The 27,147-nt window shown below is 44.1% G+C and overlaps 1 protein-coding gene across 1 annotated transcript in view; it reads right to left on the bottom strand.

Moving 5' to 3' along the window:
- Positions 1 to 27,147, bottom strand: part of LOC129713271 (anthrax toxin receptor 1-like) — a 142,374-nt gene that overhangs the window by 19,980 nt on the left and 95,247 nt on the right. Inside the window, exons 14-17 of the mRNA XM_055662207.1 lie at positions 26,055 to 26,093; positions 12,163 to 12,261; positions 7,685 to 7,855; positions 3,200 to 3,280 (exon numbers count right to left, since the gene is read on the bottom strand). Of these exons, the coding sequence (XP_055518182.1) occupies positions 3,200 to 3,280; positions 7,685 to 7,855; positions 12,163 to 12,261; positions 26,055 to 26,093 (390 nt within the window). The remainder of the gene's footprint in view (positions 1 to 3,199; positions 3,281 to 7,684; positions 7,856 to 12,162; positions 12,262 to 26,054; positions 26,094 to 27,147) is intronic.

Genomic DNA, 27,147 nt, shown 5'->3' with positions numbered 1-27,147 from the left:
AAGTCCCTGATGATTTTTCCATTGATTTGTGGGGGAAAAACTTTGAATTAACAAAATTAATTTTGACAATAAGACTGTTTGGTAAATCTGTTGACTCATTTGATATTTTCCAATTCCAGCCTTTAGCTGGTTGGACTATTGATGGATTTGCAAATAAGTTCCTGGCTCTTGCAAGCTATGCATGCCAATTATTGCTTTGTTTTGTACAAATAACCATTGGGACCTGTACTCGCTCACAGCTCCACTTGGCTGAGCTTATGAAAACCATCTGTATTTTGCCTCCCCTTACATCATGGCTCAGCACTAAACTCACATGACTGTATCGCTTTAAACATTCCAGCACTTTCGCAATTGCCCTCTGTTTTCAAAATCTCCACAAATCTTTTTTTTTTGTTATTCCCCTTTCTTTCCTGGTAATTTGTGTGTTTTGTTCCACGGAAAGCCGTCGAAATGAGAATGATTATCTTCAACCAGATGACATTGACCACACAAACTCACCAGACATCAACAAACAGTTGATGATAAACCAGAACCATTTCCTGCTCAACTTTCGTGAGCTTATAGATGCACACACACCAATACATTTGCTAACCCTCCCTATATCAATCTCCAAGGATCATTGTCTACTCTTCCAGGGGAGGCAGCCCAGGAGATGTTTCTGCTGTTTAAGAAGGAACTGCAGATGCTAGAAAATCGAAGGTACACAAAAAAGCTGGAGAAACTCAGCGGGTGCAGCAGCATCTATGGAGCGAAGGAATTTTTTTCCTTTGTTCCATAGATGCTGCTGCACCCGCTTGTGATGCTTCTGCTGTTCTGGGCTGACATTATCCTTTGTTTATCTGCTCCCAGACCCCTCAGTTCCACCCAATGCTTCCTGACTTGCATTCCTCATCATCCAACACTGCCCCTACAATGGACATGTGTGAGGAGGGAAGCAAAGGCCAGTGGCTATCTCCCATTCAGTTCTGCAGTATAATTGAAGAGATCATACAATTGAGCACAGCAAGAGTGATCTCATAGAGGTGTACAAAATCAAATCATGAGAGGAATATATCAGGTAGATGCACAAAGGTCTCTTAGCAGAGCAGGGGAATCGAGAACCAGAGGACATAGGTTTAAGGTAAGGAGGTGGGGTGGGGGGGGGGGGGGAAAGAATAGGAACCTGAGAGGTAACGTTTTTGCACAAAGGGTGGTGGGTGTATGGAACAAGCTGACAAAAGAGGTAATTGAGACAGGTACTATCACCACATTTAAAAAAAAACATTTGGACAGGTACATGGATTAGAGGGATGAGGGCCAAATACAGGCAGGCAGGTGACTACATGTTGGTCAGTGTGGGCAAGTTGGGCCGAAGGGCCTGTTTCCACGCCGTATGACTCTATGACAATAAACTATTCCAGATCATTTCCACAGATTGCTGGGAATCTTAGCTGCCAGTACGATTATAATAACCTTTGTCTGTAGGGACAAAGCTTTCTATTCACGTTCCACAAATTTTGGTCTTGATTTATTGGACAAGAAGAGAGTGAGAAGGCTTCTTTGCTTTCCACAGTCAAGATTGATGAAGGGAATTTGCTCTGGCAGCAGTATATCAGGAACGCATCCTAAATAGAAGTGACTAATCAAAGGAAAATGGTTCTTTCAACACATGAATACATGATACAGGAATCAGACTGCCATGCTCTCCGAAGGGTTCCTTCATTCCAGAATAACAATGGGGAGAAGGCAGGAGAATGGATTGAATGGCGTAGTTGACTTAATGGGCCGAATGCCTAATTCTGCACTTATGACTTTTTGTGACAAAACTGTGAGCAATCTTGGGCACCATTTCTGAGGAAGGATGTGCTGGCTCTGGAGAGGGTCCAGACAAGGTTTACAAGAATGATCCCAGGAATGAGTAGGTTAACCTATGATGAGCGTTTGATGGCACTGGGCCTGTACTCGCTGGAGGTTAGAAGAATGAGGGGGGGGGGGGGGGAAACGTACAGAATAGTGAAAGGCTTGGATAGAGTGGATGTGGAGAGGATGTTTCAATAAGGGGGGACCACATTGAAACGTACAGAATAGTGAAAGGCTTGGATAGAGTGGATGTGGAGAGGATGTTTCCATTAGTGGGAGAGCCTAGGACTGGAGGTCATAGCCTCAAAATTAAAGGATGTTCTTTTAAGAAGGACATGAGGAGAAATAGTCAGAGGGTAGTGAATCTGTGGAGAAGGCTGGGGAGACCGACAGTGGATATTTTTAAGGCAGAGATAGATAAATTTTTGATTCGTACGGGTGTCCGAGGTTATGGGGAGAAGGCAGGATAATGTGGTTAGGAGGGAGAGATAGATCAGCCATGATTGAATGGCAGAGTAGACTTGATGGGCTGAATGGCCTAATTGTACTCTTATTCCTTATGACCTGGGAAGAGAGAGAAGAGATTGTTTGACCTGTGGGCTTTGTTGGAGGTGACTATGTGTTGATACCAAGCTTTAATTGGCATTTCTAATAATCGTGTGGGTTTCCTCCTCTTTCCCAAAGATGTGCGGGTCGGTAGGTTGTGACCTTATGACTTTGTGTTCTTAAACTTAAACGCACTCTCAGTGGAAGTATCAAGGCTTGGTTGCCGCTTATTTTTAAGACACGCTCAACATCAAATATAGAAACATAGAAACATAGAAAATAGGAGTAGGCCATTCAGCCCTTCAATCATTCAATTGGATGGCTGATCATCCAAAATCATTACCCCGTTCCTGCTTTCTCCCCATATCCCTTGACTCCTTTAGCCCGAAGAGCCAATTCTAAAGGGCCAGTCCCACGTGGGCGTCATTTGTGCGTCACGCAGGTGGCGAGTGAAGATTTTGTGAATCCCAAAATCCTGGGGGGCCGCGCGCGACCGCACATCACTGCCTACGCCAGCACGTCTCACCACGCGCCCATGCGCGCATAGTGTACGCCGTGCACAAGTCACGTAAATGATGTCGTGTAAATGACGTCCAAATAACGCCCAAGTGTAACAGGCCCTTAACTCTCTCTTGAAAATATCCAGTAATTTGGTCTCCACTGCCTCCTGTGGCAGCGAATTCCAGATTCACACCTCTCTGGGTGAAAAAGGTTTTCCTCATCTCAGTCTTAAATGGCCTACCCCATATTCCTAAACTGTGGCCCCTGGTTCTGGAGCCAGTTTAAGCTCCCCCTTATCTGGTTCAAGCCCTACCTTGTCTCCAGGGCGAGGGCGCATCACAGATACCCGATCGTATCCTTTCCGTAGGAGAACCCACAGCGCATCCAACTTGCCCTGAAAGGAAGAGAAGACTCATTAGGAGTGGATTATTGTAAGGAAGGGAAGTACTTTATTCATGTAAAAGGAAGGAACTGCAGGTGCTGGTTTATACCAAAGGTAGACACAAAGTGCTGGAGTAACTCAACGGGTCAGGCAACATCTCTGGAGAAAAATTATTATACTTTGCAGATATTTATTTTAAAATTCAATTCTTCCTACTTTAGGTTTTCTTCCAGTCACTCACTCACTCACTCACTCACTCACTCACTCACTCACTCACTCACTCACTCACTCACACACACACACACACACACACACATACAGTCACGCACACACACCAAAACACACGCATGCACTGAAAGATAGTTTCATTCAGAACACACTTCTTCAGAAGGGTCCCAATCCAAAACATCACCTATTCTTTTTTCTCCAGAGATACTGGAGTTACTCCAGCACTTTGTGTGTATCTGCTGGAGTAACTCAGCAGATCTGGCAGCATCTCTGGAGAACATGGATATCCATATTCTCCAGAAATGCTGCCTGACCCATTGAGTTACTCAGCACATTGTGTCCGTATCTGATGGACTGCTCCTTCAAATCATGGAAAGGTTTGAGAGAGGAAACATTTGGAGATGATATTTCTGCAAATGGACAATACCAGAACTTAATCATGTAAATTTAAGGCACTTACGCCAAATTCATTGTGAAATTCAGGAGACATTTCTTTGCCCAGATAGCAATAAGAATGTATAAGGGGGCCTTTGAGGTAAATAGCATAGTTGCATTTAAGAGGAAATTGGTTCAACATGACAAACAAAGAAGATTGGGAAATAGCATATGTACTACTTGAAGCCAAACGCGCTATTTCTGTGTTGTAATAAATATTGATAAAAATAGCACAGTGCTCACAAGAACTATTCCAGTCCACTGTGTGAGGACATTACAATTGGTCTCAGTAGGGAACCGTCAGCTAATAAAACGTTAAGTGGCTTTTAGATAAGCACATGGAAAGCATGGGTGGAAATTGCTTTTAAGACATGGGGGTGGGGGAGGAGGGGGGGGGGCCACAATGAGGCCTAACATCGAGGACTGGGATCGGCAAACTACGGCCCAAGGTCCGGATCTGGCCCTAAACCCGAAATCATCGGGCCCGCAGGCGTATTTGTTTTCAATTAGTTTCGCGACTGGGTAACTGCATCGGGCTCAACCTGGGTGCTAGAGCCAGTCGCGGGGCAGGCGAGCTGATCTGGCATTCATGACTTGACCTGGCTAAAGCCATTCCGGGGTGTAACATGTTTCACAAAACATGGGGGGGACAGTACCCCATCACACCTCCAGGATTTCCACCCATGCATGGAAGTGCAGGGACAAGGCGGATATAGATCATGTACAGTCAGATGAGATCAATTTAACTTGGCATCATGTTCAGCACAAACACTGTGGGCCGAAGGGCCTGTTACTGTGCTATACTATTCTATGTTCTGTATTCGATGTAACTTCACTGTGACTACCTGATGTGCATGTTGTAATATCTACCTCCTGACTCCTCCACACATTGATTTCCATCAGCACCTGTTTTTTCAGCCCGTCTCCATAGTTAAATCATTAAATCCTTCCACTTCAATCATCTTCTTTCAAATGCTCCATCTCGTTGACCAAGCTTTTCCCACAACGAATAGAACTTATTCAAAAGAAAATTCACAGTTATCTCCCCAAAAGTCACGTTGAGACTAATTCTGTTTGTCTCTTGATTAACTGCTCTGATGCTGAGATGAAGGAGGTGTTTCCTGTTAGGTATCTCCAAGAAGTCTATAGGGACGCACAGCATTGCCAAGACTGGGGCTGGGTTGACACATGAGGGAGACAACATGTTGTCTTGGCATTCCTCAGTTCCCCGCAGTTATTGCAGCTTTAGTTCTGGCGATAGCTTGGTGTGATGTGGCTTTAGAAAATTACCACCAAGGGCTTTGGAAAGTCCCATGGTGTCTGGCACGCAGGAGGCTTCCAAGATCAAAAGGTAGGACCAGAAATATTATTTTTGAAGACTTGTTATTGATTAATTTTTTCAACTATTATGCTTTGCACATGATGAGATATTTATTTTAACATTCAACTCTTCCTTCTTTAGGTTATCTTTGTCCCTCTCCCTCGCTCTCTCTCTCACACACAAACACACACACGATGAACCTGGGCGGCACGGTGGCGCAGCCTTACAGTGCTTGCTTGCGGCGCCAGAGACCCGGGTTCGATCCTGACTACGGATGCTGTCTGTACGGAGTTTGTACGTTCTCCCTGTGACCGCGTGGATTTTCTCCGAGATCTTCGGTTTCCTTCCACACTCCAAACATGTACAGGTTTGTCAGTTAATTGGCTTGGTGTAAATGTAAATTGTCCCTAGTGTGTGTAGCGTAACATAATGTGCGGGGTTGGCGCGGACTCGGTGGACTAAAGGGTCTGTTTCTGTACTGTATCTCTAAACTAAACTAACCACACACACACACACAAAGCAATTTTACAAGTGTGTAGGAAAGAACTGCAGATGCTGGTTTAAATCAACGGTAGACATAAAATGCTGGAGTAACTCAGCGGGACAGGCAGCGTCTCTGGAGAGAAGTGATGGGTGACATTTTGGGTCAAGACCCTTCTTCATACTGAGATTTTACAAGTGCCAGTAGACTCCCAGTATCCTGCTCAAAACCACATTCTTCCTGTCTGAGATCTAACACAAGACACGCACGTGTGCACTGATGCACACACATACCGATGTGTGCGCACACACACACACTTGCACTGACGCACACAAATGCAGTCACGCAAACACACACACACACACACACACACACATGTAAGATGCACTCACCCATGATCACGTACATGCACTCCCGCGCGCACACACGCATGTACATACACATGCACTGATGCACACACAAGCTCACACACACGCACGATTGTGAACACACGCAAATGCACACCTGCACACACACGCGCACACCCACACATGCACACACACACACACACAAACGCGCACACACACACACACACAAACGCGTACATACACACACACTGTAGCCTTGATCACTGGATGATGAACAAAGAACAAGAATCTCCTAGGTTCAGACATAAAAGATCGACGTCGAACTTCCTCTTACAAAAATGTAAATCGTATCCATATCATCCTTGGCATGTACCACAGCTGGTCGAACATTGGAGGTCACAGTATTTTAAAATGAGATTTAAATCTTGTGCTCCCTCTTCACTGAAGAAACCAGCATGGCTGCTGACAGGTGGGCCTGACTGTTTTAAACTAGAAAGCATCAACATTGGAACCATCTATAAAGTAGAAAGGGCAATTTGATTTATTTTTCTTTCTGGGTATGTGCATCTTTGGCAGGGCCAGTGTTTACACGACATCCATAATTGCTTTTGAGAAGGTGTTGGTGAGATGCCTGTGGACCTTTTGCTGAAAGCTTCAGAGACCAGTTCCAGGTATTTGACCCAACAACAATAAAGAAACAGCAACACATTCCCAAGATGGGTTGGTGTTTGATTTGGAGGGGAATGTGCAGGTGATGGTTTGGTTTAGTTTTGGATTACGGATACAATGCAGAAACAGGCCCTTTGGTCCACCGACCAGCCATCCCCGAACACTAGCACTGTCCTCCACACTAGGGACAATTTACAATTTTTACTGAAGCCAATTAAGCTACAAATGTATAGGTCTTTGGAGTGTGAGAGGAAACCGGAGCACCCGGGGAAAATCCACGCAGTCACGGGAAGAATGTACAAACTCTGTTCAGATAGCACCCGTAGTCAGGTCCGAACCCATGTCTCTGGCGCTGTAAGGCAGCAACTCTACCGCTGCGCCACTGTGCCCTATGACTGATGCTCTTGTCCTTCCTGGTGGAGGTTCTAGATTGGAGAGTTAGCCTAGAGTAATCTAAGCAGGTAGCTGCAATGCACTTGGTACACACTGCAGCCACGGTGAACAATGGTGGGGGGGAATTCATGTTTAGGATGTTAGTCAAGTGAGCCAATTAGTCCACAATGGAGCCAGACTTCATCTCACTGACATGTTGGACCACACATTGAAAACCCAATTAATAGGTCTTTTCTGCGGATTTGAAGCTTATCACTTTCTCATGTTTTTTTATCCGCAACAATATTTTTAAGAAGACTTTATTAACAGCTAAATGAAGATAGACACAAAGTGCTGGAGCAACTCAGCAGGTCAGGCAGCATCTCCGAAGAAAAAGGATGGGCGACATTTTGGGTCGGGACCCTTCTTTGTCTGAAGAATGTACTGACCCAAAACGTCACCTATCCTTTTTTTCCAGAGATGCTGCCAGACCCATGGAGTTTCTCCAGCATTTTTTGTCTACCTTTGTCTACTACTGACGTTGAGCCTGTTTCGATGGTTACCTTGATAGGTGAGTACCATTTCCTTGGGGAATTCAGCTTGCGACCCCCGTTATTGTTGTGCATTCCCATCTCGGAGAAGTCATATTCCTGATCCGGCATTTTAACTCTGGCGTTTTTGGCCTTTTCCAGTTTAGCACCTTCTTCCGTTGATCCCTTCTCGCCCCATCGGACCTGGAAAATGGTAAACCTGAAATGAAAATAAATCCTACCATGGAACATCGCTAGAGAATGGTTTGGGAATTGGAAGGAGGGAGTTGTACAAGGATTTGGCTGAAAGTAATTTGGCAACAAGATGAATGGTACTGTAAAGGAAGATCCATCATTGATAAATGGTACAATGGGGTCATGGATAAGAAGGGCAGCACAGTGGGTCAGCTGGTAGTGCTGCTGCCTCACAGTGCCAGTGACCCAGGTGTGAACCTGACCTCTTTTGGGAGTTTGTACACTCTCTCTGTGACCACGTGGGTTTCCTCCTACATCCCAAAGACATGTGGGTTTGTAGGTTGTTTGACCTCTGTAAATTGCCCCTAGTGTGTAGGGAGTGATTGCAAAATTGGACTAGAATGAAAGGGTGATTAATGGTCGGAGTGGACACTGTGGGCTGAAGGACCAGTTTATATGCTGTGTCCATGATGTACCTTTCAATCAATCAAGAATAAAATAACAATGGGGCAGTACAGTGGTGCAGTGGCCAAGCCAGAGACACGGGTTCTATCCTAACTACGGGTGCGGTCTGTACAGAGTTTGTAAGTTCTCCCTGTGACCACGTGGGTTTTCTCCGGGTGCTCCAGTTTCCTCCTACAATCCAAAGACGTACAGGTTTGCAGGTGAATTGGCTTCTGTAAATTGTCTCTGGTGTGTAGGATAGAACTAGTGCACGGGCTATCGTTGGTCGGCATCGACTCGATGGGCCGAAGGGCCTGTTTCCATGAAGGGCCTATTTCCGTGTTTTATGTCTAAACAAAATAACCTAAACTAAAAGAAGTGGGAGCATATGGTCACTTCATGCCTCATGTATTCAATAAGATCACAGCCTCAAATCCACTATCCTGTCTTGTTGCTGATTTTTAATCATGAAGGCTATTACAGCATTTTTATGGATAGAAAAAATTAGGCCCCTGCAATCCAAAGCAGTTAAATGAATACTTCTGTACGCTTGCACTCTCAGATACAAATGGGAGTACATTATTTTGTTTTAAACAGATGGCAAAGCGAGTCATTTCATTTCCCAATAGTGGAAGATTAAGATCAGTTGACAGCACAACATTAAACCACAAACCCAAACTCTCAAGCTGGCCGGCTGCTGGAAAACAAAATGTGAATCAGATCCTATTGATACATTCATCAGGCTCGAAAGGAAAATCAATTGTGCAGGTAAGTAATGGGGTTAAATTAAGACATGGCAAGGTATTTACCCACTCCTTTCCCCTCTAAATCCGGCAGATCATATTATAAATTGTAGACTGCAGGGATTGTGATTTTAATCACTGGTATCTTGTAATATCATTGCTGAGGTGACCCGTTGACTTGTCAAACACATTTCATTGTACCGTTGACCCTGTGCTAAATACATATGACAAATAAAACGGAACTGAACTGATTATGTAAATTGCATTCCATTGCAAAACTTGATTAAAGTCAATTCTTCAGACTGTTTAAAGGGCAGTTGACTCTCCACAGATGCTGCCTGGTTTGTAGAGTGTTTCCAGCTGTTTCTAACTTGGAGCTTTAAGGTGAGGGGAAGACTTATTAAGAACCTGAAGGGTAACTGTTTTACACAAAGGGTGGTGGGTGTATGGAACGTGATGCTGGGAGAGGTAATTGAGGCAGGTACTAACACAATGTTTAAGAAACATTGAGAAGGTTACATGGATACGATAGGACCTTGTATCAGGGACTGTTCGGTGTGCGTGTGCCAATTAGGTTCATCTCTGTTTTCCTTTCACCACTGTTTTTGTAAACCTTTACCTATTTTGTGGTGTGCTGATCTGTGGACTGATCTGCATGTCTGAGGTATGTTGTGGTGTATGTAACTAAAGGGCCAGAATAGCTGCTAATCATAAAACAGTCACATAGATCTGAAACATATGGGTCACTTCAGGTCTCGACCCGAAACGTCGCCTATTCCTTCGCTCCATAGATGCTGCCTCACCCGCTGATTTTCTCCAGCATTTATGTCTACGTTCGATTTTTCCAGATTTTTGCAGTTTTTTCTTAAACACCGAGTGCAGAATATAGTTCCCTGCTTCATTGCATTGATGGTGGATCATGTTAAGGATTCCACAATGTGACTAAACATTCTCTGCAATGTTACAAAAATGTTTAACTTAGAAACTTTCAGGCAATCTGCCTTCATGGAGTTGCTGCCCGTTACATTGAGGTCATTTCTAGTTAACTTGAATTACCAACTATTTTCCAGTGTTACGAAACGTGCTACAGAGGCAGTGAGTGCAGTTTAGTCTGATGAAGGGTCTCGACCCAAAACATCACCCATTCCTTCTCCCCAGAGATGTTGCCGGTCCCGCTGAGTTATTCCAGCTGCTGTATTTGTGTCTGGCTCTGGTTTAAACCAGCATCTGTAGTTCCTTCCCACTTAGTGGAGTTTTCTGATTAGCTGTTGTGCCATGAACATTGGGGGCATCCTGTCCTGTTACTCCAGGATAATCATTGCCTCTGGAGAGTTATTGGAAGGGATTAGACGTAAAGTGCTGGGAAAGTGCAGGCACTCAAGGGGGTGTCCCACTTGGGCAACCTTATTGGCGAGTATAGAAGAGTTAAAAAAAATGACATGTTGAAGACCTCCTTCAACTATGTTGAAGACCATCTACGACTAACTTCGGGAAAATTGGACACCGAATAGAGGAGAGTGAAGACAACCTCCTTCGATCTCCTTCGACCTCCCTTCGACTATGATGAAGACTATCTACGATTACCTTCGACTACCTACAAGTAACATGCCTACCTACTATGACCTACTACGACTAAACCTACGAGTAAAAAAAGTATCGATTTTTTTTCCATGGCGACATTTCTTTACTCGCAGGCATTTTTTGTCATGTTGAAAAAAACGGCGCAACCTAGCTGAGGCTTCGATTATGCGGAGACCACTCTCGAGCATGAAGGAGAGTTACGAAGACCTCCTACGACCTCATGTTGACCATGCTGCGAGTATGAGTCGAGGGCAAAGTCGCCAGAACTCGCCAATTAGGTCGCCCAAGTGGGACAGGCCCTTAATGTTGACCGGCGCCCATTTAGAGCTTTAATTATTCTTCAAGTTTGGAGGAAGTTAAATCTCTTTAGGCAGCGTACTCTACACATCCAAATTTGCATGCGGGCTGAGTGGACTATTTCTGTATAATCGGGGCTGGAATGGTGATACTCAACTTGACTGTTGGTAAAAAAGAGTTTCACTGTGCGTTTACACTTTGCACATTGAGATAAAGCACATTGAACCATTGGACAGGGCGGATAAGAAATGTTGAATGTCAGATACAGGAATGGGGAGGATGAATGGAAATGCAGGAATGAGATGGGAAAGGAGGTTATTGACTATAACGATACCAACAGACATATTATCAGGGTAAAGTCCTACAAAATAATCCACCAGCCAAATCCTTGTCCTGGAACAGCAATGTGAGATCCTGCTGTTTATCCACATCTGCATAACATGACTTTGAAGGATTGGGGTATACGTTTGAAATTGCTTTCTGAGAGCTTTCTGCTGGTCCCTCCTCCTACACTGGATTACGCTTCTCAGAAAGGCATCAATATTTCATCCACTGCTTCTTAGCGCAATAAATGTTATTTTACAGCCCCCTGGTTATCACAGTCAGCCTGGTCCGGGCTCTTCTGCCTGACATTGTAATGGAGCGGAATTGATATGCGGTGGGGAGCTTAAGGCAGTGACAGTGATATACAACAGTTACAAGCTGTCGGAAAACTAACTTGGTTTATTGGCAACCTATAGCGGAGCTTTACCACTCTCAGCCCCTTCACTCTCTGTTCAAGGAAATGCATATCAAGGTCCATAAGGGGGAAGGGAACTGAAATACATCCTCTGTTGTATGTTTTGTTTAGGATACAACTAGTTTATTGTGACCGATGGTCTGCATGGACCTGATGGGCCTGTTTCCATGCTGTATTTCTAAATTAAACTAAACTAAACTAGACATACAGACCAAGTGTGGTTTCTGCTGCAAGGCAAGGAACACAATAACAATTGTACACAGATCTCCTCAAATGCACATACACATACACTGAAACATATTGAATATGGACATTGAGGATTGGACGTCATATTCAATGCCAAGGCCATGTAGGGCCATAGTATAATGTTGCATTTGCTTGATAAAAGAGAGTCTAAAGGGTTCACCCTTTTCAACATGCAGGTGAAAGTATGTTTAATGTGAGTTGAAAACATACGAGTTTACTTCCAGCCACTTACAGTTTTTAAGGTAGGAACACGGATAACTCTTTACCTCCATTCGTTTGATCCCTCCCACACCCCGTCCTCCATAGTACGAGGCATCAACAGTTGGCCATTTCTTCTTGGGCAATCCTTCTGAATCCAAGTCCTCCTGAAAAGCGAGAGAGAGAGGATGGTTAGCGGGAGACAAGGACACGCGGTGTTTTACTGCATCTCCCGACAAAAGGAATGAATAGGTGACATTTCGGGTCGAGACCCTTCTTTCAAATGTCACCCATTCCTTTTCTCCAGGGATGAAGCTTATCCCGCTGAGTTACTGCAACATTTTGTGTCTATCTTCGATGTAGACCAGCATCTGTAGTTCCTTCCTACAGAACGTGGCGTTTTAGTGGTGTGTTGGAGAGAACAAAGGGGAATTCAAAACGGGATGAATACTTTTTGTTACTTTATCAGCGTATTTGTGGCGACTCTTTTGTGCAAAAACACAGGAAGTCACTGTACAGGTGACAATGAAGTCTCATCATCAAAGTAGCTGGTTTCATCCATGTTGGAAATCAGGCAAGAGGAAATGCCACAGGCTTTCTAAGCTTTCCAAGCTGATCCGAGCTGGTTAACATTAGTGATGTTACGAATAGCGAAAGGCTTGTATCGAGTGGATGTGGAGAGGATGTGGGAGAGTCTAGGACTAGAGATCACAGCCTCAGGATTAAAGGACATTCCTTTTGGAAGGAGATGGGGAGACATTTCTATAGTCAGGGGGTGGTGAATCTGTGGAATTCTCTGCCACAGAAGGCTGCGGACGCCAAGTCAGTGGATATTTCTAAGGCAGAGATGGATAGATTCTTGATTAATACGGGTGTCATGGGCTATGGGGAGAAGGCAGGAGAATGGGGTTCGGAGGGAGAGATAGATCAGCCACGATTGAATGGCGGAGTAGACTCGATGGGCTGAATGGCCTAAATCTGCTCCCATCACTTATGACCCTATGACCTTATGATAACATTGACCCAATCTCTAGAGTTGGATCCAATTGCCAAATGTGATTTTTGACCTTATAACGGTAAACGAGGAACAAAATACCCATGTGTGGAACCTGTGAACCACATATTTTGTGTGTGCGTTTGCGTGTGTGTGCATGTGTGTACATGTGTGTGCGTGTGCATGCATGTGTGTGTGCGCATGCGTGTGCATGTGTGTGTGTGTGTGCATGTATGTGTGTGTGTGCGCATGCGCGTGTGTGCGTGTGCGTGTGCGTGCGTGTGTGTATTTTGAAGGAAGAATCAAAACAGGAAGAACACTGGTGCCAGCGTCTTGCAAGCCAGAGAAGATTATTACACTCAGTGGATTTTGCAATCACTCTCTCTATGTTTACACTGCTGAGCAAGAGAATTTTTTAAAAACAAATCCGTTACTTCATGTTTCTTTTCCAACTTTTTCTAAGTATATTTAAGCAGGCGCTTTTAATGCCTCTCAGCAGAAGTTATCCAGTCTATTGACATTTCAGCATACTCCTGCAGGAATTGGGATCAACACAGAATGATGTCCCTAGTCTTCAGACATTTGATCACTCTTTACCTTGGCTCAGTGTTTGAAGCTTTAACCAACAGAGGGCACTAACGGCAGCACAAACTTTGCCCCTGAGGAGATTGCAGCATAAAGCCGAGGTCAGCACGGTGAATGAGAGGTAGAGTTATTGCCTTACAGCGCTCACAGTGCCAGAGATCCAGGTTCGATCCCGACCACGGGTGCTGTCAGTACGGAGTTTTCTCCCCATAACCGCGTGCAATTTCCTCCCAAAGACACACAGGTTTGTGGGTCGATTGGCTTGGTATAAACATAAATTAAAATTTGTCTCTAGTGTGTGTAGGATAGTGTTAATGTGCGGGGATTTGATGGTCGGTGCGGGCTAGGTGGGCCGAATGGCCTGTTTCTGCACTGTATCTCTAAACTGAACTATAAACTAAAAAAAATAAATCAGTGAACAATCTACAAGGTCAAATTATTGGTATGAAACCATCAGATGCAAGAACAGAATTAGGCCATTCAGCCCATCGAATCTACTCTGCCATCTTATCATGGCTGATCTATTTGTCCCCCTTCTCCTGCCTTCTCCCTGTAACCATTAATGCCCTTCCTAAACAAGAACCTAACAATCTCTGCCTTAAAAATACCCAGTGTCATGGCCTCTACCACTATCTGACGCAATGAATTCCACGATCACCATCCTCTGGCTCAAGAAATTCCCCCTCATCTCTATTTTGAAGGTACGCCTGTTTATTCTGAGGCTGTGCCCTCTCATTCTGAAGAAGGGTTTCGGCCCGAAACGTTGCCTATTTCCTTCGCTCCATAGATGCTGCTGCACCCGCTGAGTTTCTCCAGCAGTTTTGTCTACCCTCGCGTTCTAGACTCTCCCACCACTGGAAACATTTGCACAATGCATTGTTATTGTTTTTGTTTTTTTTATATATGTATACTGAACATATACATATAGTGATTCTCACATAAATAACCGGGACTGGAAGTTTGAATATCACTGCGGCAAGCAAGGAAATTTATATCTAAACAACCAAATACATTTGGGAAGGAAGAACTAGCGTCAGCTATAAAACTACCAGATATTCTTAAACAAAGCACTGAAATGAACTCTACTTTCCTTAGGTGAACACAACATGCTGGAGTAACTCAGCAGGTCAGACAGCATCTCTGGAGTAAAGGAAATGTTTATCTGAGCACTGCAGATGGCTTGGTTGTATTCATGTATAGAAACATAGAAAATAGGTGCAGGAGTGAGCTATTCGGCCCTTCGAGTCAGCATCTCCATTCAATATGATCATGGCTGATCATCCAAAATCGGTACCCCGATCCTGCTTTCTCCCCATATCCCTTGATTCTGTTAGCCCTAAGAACTATATCTAACTCTCTCTTGAAAACATCCAGTGAATTGGTCTCCACTGCCTTCTGTGGTGGAGAACTCCACAGATTCACAACTCTCTCGGTGAAAAAGTATTTCCTCATCTCAGTCCTAAATGGCCTACCCCTTATTGTTAAACTGCAACCCCTGGTTCTGGGCTCCCCCAACATAGGGAATTTTTTTTCTTCATCTGCAATGGTTTTTTCCTTGGCTGGATAGCATGCAAACAAAAGCTTTTCACTGTGTCTCAGTGCATGTAACAATAATAAACGGTATTAAGATCCAGTTACACAATGCGATGGGGAAATAATTGACTGACATAATTTCTGTCATCTGTTGGTCAGCTGTTCTCAATTGAACTTAGATGATCTTGTGATATTCAGTCTTTTTCTCGTGTGTGATTATTGTGAGTTGTATTAGCTAGTGAGGTAGAATGGACTCATCAGAAATGAGGCAAGTGTCCTTTGGCTTCTGGTTCCAATGTTTGTTCACATCACTATAATGTAGACAATAGACAATAGGTACAGGAGTAGGCCATTCGGCCCTTCGAGCCAGCACTGCCATTCAATGTGATCATAGCTGATCATCCCCAATCAATACCCCGTTTCTGCCTTCTCTCCATATCCCCTGACTCCGCTATTTTTAAGAGCCCTATCTAGCTCTTTCTTGAAAGCATCCAGAGAACCTGCCTCCACCGCCCTCTGAGGCAGAAAATTCCACAGACTCACCACTCTCTGTGAGAAAAAGTGTTTCCTCATCTCCGTTCTAAATGGCTTACTCCTTATTCGTAAACTGTGGCCCCTGGTTCTGGACTCCCCCAACATCGGGAACATGTTTCCTGCCTCTAGCGTGTCCAAGCCCTTAACAATCTTATATGTTTCAATGAGATATCCTCTCATCCTTCTAAACTCCAGAGTGTACAAGCTCAGCTGCTCCATTCTCTCAGCATGGAGCTGCTGGGCTTGTACAATGATACCTGCACAATACAGGGTGAACACAATTCCCCACTGAACTGTTAATGATCTCAAGATGTCTTCCATGCCTCTATGTCTTCTTTGACCTCACAGGTCAAAGGCACAATGCACATAGAGGTGGTAGCATAATCAAGGACGAGTCGCATCTTGGCCAGTCCTTCTTCTCCCCTCCCACAGCGGTTAAAGAATTCTGAAAAAGCACACCTCCAGATTTAGGGGCAGTTTCTTCCCAGCCATTATCGGGGATCTGAACCATCCTACCTACAACTGGAGAGCAGTCTGGAACTGCTATCTACCTCATTGGAGACCCTCGGACTATCTTTGACCCCACTTTATTGGCTTTATCTTGCATTAAACGTTATTCATGTTATTCTCCTTATTATGCGTCTGTACCTTGCGGATGGCTCAAATATAATCATGTAATCACGCAACAAAAGCTTTTCACTGTACCTGTCCGTGACGATAAACTAAACCCAACGCTAAACCATTGGAGCTACATGGTCCTATGTGGCAGCAATGAAGTACGAAAGGAGGTAACTATTCTCCTCTGCCCCAGATGTCAACATCTCTTCAAGTAAATACTTTATCCTGTTCTGTTTACAAGACTTACTGAAACAATTATGGCAAGATACCAATAATCATACATTTTATCTGTGATGTGTCGACTCCAGCAGAGGACCATTCAAAAAAGCGATACATTTGGCTTCAAATAAGATTGTTTCTTGATAAAACAACAATAGACAGGAAAATGGGTAAGAATGGCCATCAAATTATACCCTGGTTGTGCTCATAGATGAATCCTGTTCATATTCAATTCTTTAATATCAAGATTAATGCAAGGAATGACCTATTGTTAATTTATTATTAAAATCCTTCAATAGGGAATATGAAATTCAACATACTGAAGAGATCTATAATGATTTGAACAGACTTTTTTTTAATGGGACTGCACTGAGATTTCCTCTTCCTTTGTATAGTGTATTTCTTACATTAACTCCCACATGTCTTTTTACTTCAAGATTGTAGAAATTTAAAAAAATCTAAATGTTCTTGGCTTTTTCATGCATCATCCACGAAGATTAATTTGTGCTGTTTAAGCAGTAAGACCTTTTTGACTTTGTGAAATAAAATTAATATTCAGCTCTTTTTCTGTTCAAAATGTTATGTTTGGATTTTAATCATTCGGGTCATTCAGATACCCAGGGCTGACACAAGCTTTGACATTTGTTCTAATCTTTTCATCCTTATGGTTTGCACACATTGGTGGATGCACAATTAAAAATTAATCATTTCAATTAACTGCAAAGGGGTTTATGAATAATTAAAAGCCAACTGACATCACACCACCTATTCAAAATCAATTATAATCTCCACTTTGCAAACACACTGAATGATTCACAAAAAATATCCCAAATCTCTGAGCAGGATGGAACTGCAGATGCTAATTTACGCCGAAGATAAGACACAAAATGCTGGAGTAACTCAGCGAGTCTGTCAGCATCTGTGGAGAGAAGGAATAGGTGATGTTTCGGGCCGAGGCACTTCTTCAGACGGGGCAGAGGGAAACTAGAGGTATGAAAAGATACAAAGAACAAATGAATTAAAGTTAGAGTCGGAGAGAGGGGATTCTTTTCTCCAGAGATGCTGCCCGACCCGCTGAGCTACTCCAACATTTTGTGTCTATCTGTCCACAAAAAACTATTATGACTCATTGGTTCACCTCAAGAATTATTACCATGTTTTCTCAGTCCTTTTTATCTTTCCCATCAGATGGTGACAAATCAGCAGCTGATAATGCTTTAGAATGGAGAACAATACAGCACAGGAACAGTCTCCCCATGTTAAACAAAGTCACCCACAGGTGTCCTCCATATAGGGAATAGCACCCTGGACACACCCATGGTCAGCCGTGACAGAAGGTGGCCTAAGAAGATCCATACCTCTCCATTCTCTGTATATCCATGTGCCCATCCAAAAGCCTTTTAAAGACCACTATCGCATCTGCCTCCACCACAACCCCAGGGGACAGTATTTCATGCACCCACCACCCTCTGTATTAAAAATACATACCCAGCACATCTCCTTTAAACTTTCCCCTCTCACCTTAATCCTATGCTCTCTAGTCTTTGACATTCCCACCGTTATTGATACTGCAGCCTATCACCTTTCTTCCTCTAATATGCAGTGTCCCACCCAGCTCACTTGCCTTTTCCTTGTATCTGTAAATATCTTTTGAACTTGCCTCAGCTCTGAGTCAGGTCTTGGGGGGTTTGGAGCCTGTTCTAGAAATATGCCCAGAGAATGATCCTGATGTAAGGTGCTTAAATTATCTGTGATCACCAACCTCATGCTCTGAGAACTCCCTAGTCGCCTGTATTCGAAAAAATCGCCTAAGTGGGACAGGGGCTTATAATGTAACAGCAACTCTTGCCCTTGGGCATCAGTAAATGAAACAATGCATGCATGAAAATCAAGATGTTTTTTGCAATTAGTAGAGCATAGGTTGCCGTGTGTATCTTTTTACAGCCCTGGAGGACTCAAGACAGTGAGAAGTAGTCAAACCAGACAGCAAGAGGTCGTTTATCAACAAACCTCTTATTCTCAATGCATTGTCTGCCTATCACTGCAAAAAAAAATAACAACTCTATTTGAATCTCAGGGCTCAGCCTTGTAATTTCCAGAAATTCTATCCCTAATCCCTCCTGCATTAGTTCAAAATCACTTGAGAACTGGGCCGGGGAGTTGAAGATTAATGCCTTTGGCAAGGGTTTAATTGCAAAATTCCTCAGTGCACACTGAAATCACTGCCTTGGAAGGTTGTGCAGGGGGGGACTGCAGATGCTAGTTTTCACCGAAGATAGATACAAAATGCTGGAGTAACTCAACGGGTCAAGCAGCATCTCTGGAGGGAAGGAATGGGTGATCTTTCGGGTTAAGACCCTTCTTCAGACTGAGACTCTAGAGGGAAACTAGAGATAAAGAAGGGCAGGGTGTGAAAACAACAGATCGAAGCAGACGATGATCAAGGATATGTAGAACGGTTCATTGTTTGCTGAGGGGAAGATGATCATGAGGCATCCATTAATCAGTGAGTAACATTAATCAGGAGGGCAGTGAAACTAGTCAGAGAGCTAGGGTGGGAGGGAGATAGAGGGAGAGGGAAAACAAGGGTTACTTGAAGTTAGATAAATCAATATTCATGCCGCTGGGTTGTATGTAAGCCGCCCAAGTGAAATATGAGATGTTGTTCTTTCAATTTGCATTTGGACTTATTCTGACAGTGGAGGGGAAGATCAGTGAAGGGGAAGGGGAGTTAAAATGTTCATCAACTTGGAGATTACGTAGACCTGGGCGGACTGAACAAAGGTGTTGTCTCTCTGCACTAAGTTAACAAAACAATCCTGGGATCATGCAGGATTGTCATCAATGATTTAACTTCCTGCGAATGACAATATGAAAGTTTGAACTCTTGATAATGTTGCATCCAGCACATACATTTCTGAAGCAAATTAATATTTTTGCGACAGCTGTTTCATTCGAAGTAAATATCTGCTTCAGTTTATGAAGTCTCAAATTGAAACTTCTTCACATTATAATTGATAAGCCAACAGAGGGAGAGGGGGGGGGAGATAAGGACACTTTGTATGGAGCAATGAGCAAAACACTGCCAAAAATGTCACCATGATTTATTTTCATTAATTGAATTTAAAAAAAAAATTTAAACAAAAGGACACAGAGTGCCGGAGTAACTCAACGGGTCAGGCAGCATCTCTATAGGGTGATTTCACTAAAGGTCACTGGAGCGTAGATCCGCACCCACGTGACCAAAATTCTCAAGTGGAGGACACTCGAGGGTTCCGGTACATGTTAGTGGATGGGAAAAAACGCATTTTCCCACCCGTTAAAAACATAGAAAACGGCGAGGTTGTGAGCTGCAATTTACTGTGCCAGTCGGGGTGACCGTGAGGCACAGCTACCTAGATTTACAGGGAAAAAAAAAGATAGAAACTAAGGTAAATTCAAGAGGGAACTGAGGTGCAAAACACGGAAGTGAACAGCCGACATGCAGGTCCAAATATGTCACCATGATTTATTTTAAGGCATTATTATTGATGAAATTCAAAAAAAAATAATTCCCGATATTTTTGGACCTTTAAAATCCACGGCAAATGTCGGCTGTTCACTTCCGCCAGTTCCCTCTTGAGTGCTGGAGTAGCTGTGCCTCACGGTCACCACGGGTCAGCAGCATCTTTAGTAGAACACCGGATCTATAGGAGAGAGTAATGTTTTGGTTCAGAAACCATTTTCAGAAAGAAGGGTCTCGACCCAAAACATCACTTCTCCAGAGATGCTAGCTGACCCACTGAGTTAGTCCAGCAATTTGTGTCTTTTTGTATAAACCAGCCTCTGCGTCTACATGCATTGAAACAACATTGTTAAGCATTACCAGAAGGATTGAGACCAACCTGTGGAGGCCAAGTCAGTGGATATTTTTAAGGCAGAGATAGATAGATTCTTGATTCGTACGGGTGTCAGAGGTTATGGGGAGAAGGCAGGAGAATGGGGTTGGGAGGGAGAGATAGATCAGCCATGATTGAATGGACTTGAGAAGACTTGATGGGCCGAATGGCCTAATTCTGCTCCCATCACTAACACGATCTTATGAAATTTGAAACCAGACGTCACAAAATAGGAGGCGAACAGATCAATGAATTGAAGCTGACACCTCAATTCCTATTTCTATCCCCATCGCCTTTGAAATAGTTTTTCTCTCCAGCCCGCAGCGGTAGAGTTGCTTCTTTCAGCGCTTGCAGTGCCGGAGACCCGGGTTCGATCCCAACTACGGGTGCCATCTGCACGGAGTTTGTACTCGCCCCTTGATCGTGTGGGGTTTCTCCAAGATCTTTGGTTTCCTTCCACACTCCAAAGACATACAGGTAAGTAGGTTAATTGACTTGGTGTATGTGTAAAGCTGTCGCTAGTGTGTGTAGGATAGTGTCAATGTGTGAGGATCGTTGGTCAGTGCAAATTCAGTGGGCCGAAGGGCCTGTTTCCGTGCTGTATCTCTAAAATAAACTCAACATGAATTGAAGGTAGACAAAAATGCTGGAGAAACTCGGTGGGTGAGACAGCAACTATGGGACGAAGGAATAGGTGACGTTTCGGGTCAAGGCCCTTCTTCAGACTGATGTGGGGTGGGGGGGGCAGGAAGAAGAAAGGAAGAGGCGGAGAGAGTGGGCGGAGGGAGAGCTGAGAAGGGGAGGGGAAAGAGGGAGAAAGCAAGGACTACCTGAAATTGGAGAAGTCAATGTTCATACCGCTGGGGGTGTAAACCACCCAAGCAAAATATGAGTTGCTGCTCCCCTCATTTACGGTGGGACTCACTCTGGCCATGGAGGAGGCCCAGGACAGAAAGATCGGATTCGGAATGGGAGGGGGAGTTGAAGTGCTGAGCCACCGGGAGATCGGGTTGGTTGTTGCGAACCGAGCGGAGGTGTTGGGCGATTTCATTCTCTCGTAAATGTGGCATTTAAGAGTTTCAATAATCACATCATGCTGTCGTACTCCAGAAAAAAAAAATATTATTTCCACCTCTCCACCCCTTCTAGCTGAAGATTATAATGTATTACAATCATAACTGAAAATATGGGCCGCTGTTCATTGCCAAAATTGCACGCTAAGCTCCCTCCAGCAACTGTTTCCAAACATGTAACACTAACAAGATGCAGCAACATTCGTGCCTTAGGCTGACTGGCACAATGTTATTCTCTATTTTCCTATAAAACTCCCTCCCACAGTTTGTCCTGGTGTATAGAAATTAAAAAGTAGGTTACAAAGAAAGAACAGCTATTATTGAGTTGCATCTTCTGCATCTGTTTCAATGTTTCTTAAATCCCTTTAAAGCCAGCAAAGTACTTTTTGAACTGCAGTCTCCACTATAAAGTTGAAAACAAAGCACCCAAATTGTTCCCACAAGCCATGATATGATAATGAATACATCTGGTTCAGTAACAATACGTAAGCCACCCACAATAACTCTAACAAAACTCAGTGCTCAGTAAATCCAGGCGGCCTCTGTGGAAGGAACGGACATTTAATGTTTCAGGTTGCGACTCTTTTTCAGATTAATTGGAGTTGGGGTTTACAAGCTAGAAAAGTGAAATAGACATTTAAGGATAAGGGGGAAATCTTTTAGGACTGAGATGAGCAAAACATTTTTCACACAGAGAGTGGTGAATCTCTGGAACTCTCTGCCACTGAAGGTAGTTGAGGCAAGTTCATTGGCTATATTTAAGAGGGTTAGTTGTGGCCCTTGTGGTTAAAGGGATCAGGGGGTTTGGAGAGAAGGCAGGTACAGGATACTGAGTTGGATGATCAGCCATGACCATATTGAATGGCGGTGCAGGCTCGAAGGGCCGAATGGCCTACTCCTGCACCTAATTCTATGTTTCTATGTTTCTATGTAAGGCACCCGCAATAACTCTAACAAAACTCAGTGTTCAGTAAATCCAGGCGGGCCAGGCGGCCTCTGTGGAAGGAACGGACATTTAATGTTTCAGGTTGCGACTCTTTTGTTGGGGTTTACAAGCTAGAAAAGAGAAATAGATATGGGACAAACACAAATATTTTTCAGATAAGGAGAGGTGAAAAAATTCTCGCCCTCCTCCATTCCAAGACTGGAGGAACAGCATCTTATTTCCACTTGGATAGCTTAGTGGCGTTAGCATCAAATACAACTCTCTCTTAACCCCCTCTCCATGCTCTCCCCATCCTGTACACACACACACATTTCTCTTACCATCTCCCACTCCCCAATTACCCTGCTCCAACACCTTCATCCCATATTCATTTCCCTCTTCCCTTTTATCCCGCTATTCCTCCCCCCCTCCCCCACCGCACTTTATCCCACCCCTATCACACCCAACTTTACATTTCACTCCTCCTCCTCTCCTTATCTGTCACCTATTTGTCTCCTTTTTTTACCTCTAGCCTTAATCACTTACTCCACCCACTGCCAATCAACCCTCCTGACATCCCCATATCGTTTGCCAGGCTTTGTCCTGCCCCCACTTCCCCTTTCCCAGCTCCCTACCCCCTACTCCAATCAGACTGAAGCAGGGTCCCAACAAGGAACATCGTCTGGCCGTTCCCTCGACAGATGTGCGGAGTTTGTACATTCTCCTTCATGACCTGCGTGGGTTTTCTCCAGGCGCTCCGGTTTCCTCCCACACTCCAAAGACGTACAGGGATGTAGGTTAATTGGCTTCGGTAAAATTGTAAATTGTCCCTAATGTGTGTAAGATAGTGTTAGTGGGCAGGGATCGCTCGTAGGCGAGGACTCGGTAGGTAGACTCGGTCTGTTTCTGCGTGGTATCTCTAAACTAATCCAAAGATGTTGCCCGACCCTCTGAGTTTCTCCAGCACCTTGTGTTGTGCTTAAGATTCCATCATCTACAGTTTCTTGTGCCTTCTGCAATAACTCAAATCCTGTTCAAAATATTGGGATATTCTGGATGTCCAACCATAAGAACTCAAATTTCACTGTACACGTGACAATAAACTGGCCTTGAAATCTTGAAGGACAGAGAGGCCTCAGTTAGACATCTCAATACTACATCTCATACTTACCCTCGAGATCCCTGAGAGATTCACCCTTGATTTTAATACTCAAATCTCAGAACCAACAACCTTTGACTCAAGAAGTGAGAGTGTTACCCACTGTGTCACAATGCAAGAATATATCTTTGTAAATTTTCAACTGACTTGGCCGCGCTATGTAAACTTGTAATGAAATCACCTTGGGCACTTTTTTTGCCACAGGGATCGTGCAGCATGGACCACACTGTAAGATTTGTGCTGCTGTTGCAGTTTTCCGTTTCAAAAGGCAGCATACAGCAGTTTTTTAGATCATACGTAACATTAACCTTTCAAGGGAAAACAGCTCTGCTCAAAGTGGGGTACGATGTCAAACACACTGTAACAAGGAGGATTTGCAGCAAATGGCAAATTTGCATTTCAGGAGATCCTTTATAATTCACAGAGAATGAACAAAGTGTGGATAATAATCGCAAGCTCTGACAAGTTGATTTGATTTACTTGTTTCTGTACCATGAGCTCAAGGTAAATAAATGTGAATTAAAAACATTTCAGAAGACCGAAAAGTCATTGATTAAACACTCATTCTGTTTCTCTCTCTCTACAAATGCTGCTGGACCTGCTGAGTATTTCTTAATCTTAACCTTAATTCTGCTTTTAATTTAAAAATCATTGGATACAATTTTGGGAAGGGACATGCTTGGCAATTTTCATGAAGGAAGGCAGAAAAAAATGAACACACCGACTATCAGAAACAAAGTTAAGGGGCTGTCCCACTTGGGTGACCTAATCCGTGAGTTCTGGCGAGTTTGCCCTCGACTCATACTCGCAGCATGGTCGACACGAGGTCCTTGGAGGTCTTTGTAACTCTCCTTCATGCTCGAGAGTAGTCCCTATGTAATCAAGGCCTCAGCTAGGCAGCGGCGTATTTTTCAACATTTAAAAATGCCCGCGAGTACAAAAGGATCGCCATGGAAAAAACAATACTTTTTTTACTCGTAGGTTTAGTCATTGTAGGTCGTGGTAGGTGGGCATGTTAATTGTAGGTAATCAAGGGTAGTCAAAGGTAGTTGTAGATAGTCTTCAGCATAGTCGAAGGGAGGTCGAAGGAGGTTGTCTTCACTCTCCACTATTTGGTGTCCAATTTTCCCGAAGTTAGTCATAGCTAGTCGAAGCTGGTCTTCAACATAGTCGAAGGAGGTTGAAAGAGGTCTTCAACATGACATTTTTCTAAACTCTCCTAAACTCTTCTAAACTCGCCAATTAGGTCGCCCAAATAGGACAACCCCTTAAGGCAGAGAATCGAGACCAGTACAGTTTTGGCGTGCAATTTTACAGGAAAAGGTTCCCAGTTCCCAGAGTAATTGACAGCAATTAAGGATTGTTTGAGCTATGCATCTCACTAGACCATCTTTGTCCTTGATTCCCGTACAGGTTTTGATAGTACAGATCGATTAGCAATGGCGTATCTCCAAACAAGATGTACCGCTTCAACCAAAGGAAGGATTTTACTTGGCACTTTGGCATTGCTAACTATGTTGTGTGTTTACTCAGCAGAAATCAGCATCTCCTCAACGAAACTCAGAAGTGTTGGCGTCCTTATTAACCTTAGAGGCAGATACGATAGTGGCATTTAAGAGGCTTTTGGATGGGCATATGTGTATGCAGGGAATGGAGGGATATGGATGGGGGAGGGGGGACAAAGGAGGGCCTGGCATGGGGGAGTGGAGTGGGGATGGACGTGGTGTGTGATGCTTTATAACTTTGTAAGCGCCCTTTATGCGGTGACTATTTGCACACCTTGGGTATGCAATGAATCTCACTGTGACTTGGCACACGTGACAATAAAGTATTCAATCCAATTCAAAATCTCTCCCTCTCAGTCCCTCACTCTGAAAGACTTTTCCTAGCCAAATCTAAACCATGAAAGCAACACCTCTGGTTGATGCTGCTGCACCCTCTATCTCTGGCAATGTGTCTTGGCACCACTCCCACCTAGAATTCTCAGACTGAAATCCCACATACGGCAGCATGCCTGGTCTGCTGCTGCCAGAAGGTAGGCCTGTACTAAGAGCTTCTGAAATGTCATCAGTGCCAGGGTTCTTTATGGACTGCCTGGGTGAGGTCTGCTGTAAGACTTCACCGGATTCTATGCAAAAACAAAGAATTTCACTCATGTACCCAGGTACCTGTGACAATGTTTTGTTTAAGAAGGAACAGCAGATGCTGGAAAATCGAAGGTAGACAAAAGTGTTGGAGAAACTCAGCGGGTGCAGCAGCATCTATGGAGCGATCCGAATCGTCCCGAAACGTTGCCTATTTCCTTCGCTCCATAGATGCTGCCGCACCTGCTGAGTCTCTCCAGCACTTTTGACTATCTGTGAAAATAAAGTAGCAGTGAATAAAATAACCTTTGAAGCACTGAACTATTGAACCATTGAGAAGAGAGGATCCAGTACTTACTTCATCATCAGAGGGTGGTGGTGGAGGCTCTGCTATGATCTGGAGACAAGAGAGAAAGGGAGAGGAGACAGGTTAGAAATCAGATGCCACCTCAGATCAGAAACTTTAAAAATGTGTGCACTGCAAAATAAAATTACTTTGGCTTTAGAGAAACAGCATGGAAACGGTCCTTTTGCTCCCACCGTGTCCGCGCCCATCAACGAACAACCTCGCGCTAGTTCTATCTTACACTCTAAGGACAATTTACAGAAACCAAGTAGCCTACAAACCTGCAGGACTTTGGAATTTGGGAGAAAACCTGAACACCCGGAGAAAACTCACGTGGGCTCAGGGAGAACGTGCAACCTCCACACAGACAGCACCCGAGGTCAGGATCGAACCCGGGTCTCTGGCCCTGTGAGCCTGCAACTGTGCCGCTGGGTCTCCCTGCCGCCCCTGCTCTGATGGAATCTGCTGCAGGGTAACAGTGGATAATCTCAGCCCTGTTTGCAACAGCTGAAGAGGAGCAAATCACTCAGAATACTGCAAACATTAATTTTAACGGTTCAGGATAGAAACATAGAAATTAGGTGCAGGAGTAGGCCATTCGGCCCTTCGAGCCTGCACCGCCATTCAATATGATCATGGCTGATCATCCAACTCAGTGTACCACCTGGGTCTCCCCCTAATCCCCTAGCCACAAGGGCCCATGACTCCCTCTTAAATGGCCAATGAACTGGCCTCAACTACCCTCTGTGTAGAGAGTGAGATTCACCACTCTCTGTGTGAAAAATGCTTCTCATCTCGGTTTTAAAGGATTTCAGCTGAAGAGGAGTCCTGGACTTCCCTAACATCGGGAACAATCTCCTGATCTAGCCTGTCCAACCCCTTAATTTTAAAGTTTCTATAAGATCCCCTCTCAATCTCCTAAATTCTAGAGAGTATAAACCAAGTCTATCCAGCCTTTCGTCGTAAGACAGTCCTGACATCCCAGGAATCAGTCTGGTGAACCGTCTCTGCACTCCCTGATTTTACACAGTGGTGGTGATGTGGATGGTGCTGCCAGAGGTGGTGGTGGAGGCATATAAGATAATGGCGTTTCAGTACGCACCTT

This window comes from Leucoraja erinacea, chromosome 35, assembly GCF_028641065.1.
Source record: "Leucoraja erinacea ecotype New England chromosome 35, Leri_hhj_1, whole genome shotgun sequence".
Classification (NCBI taxonomy): Eukaryota; Metazoa; Chordata; class Chondrichthyes; order Rajiformes; family Rajidae; genus Leucoraja; species Leucoraja erinaceus.
Note: the sequence above shows the minus strand (reverse complement) of the source record. Positions and strands in the feature narration are given on the sequence as shown.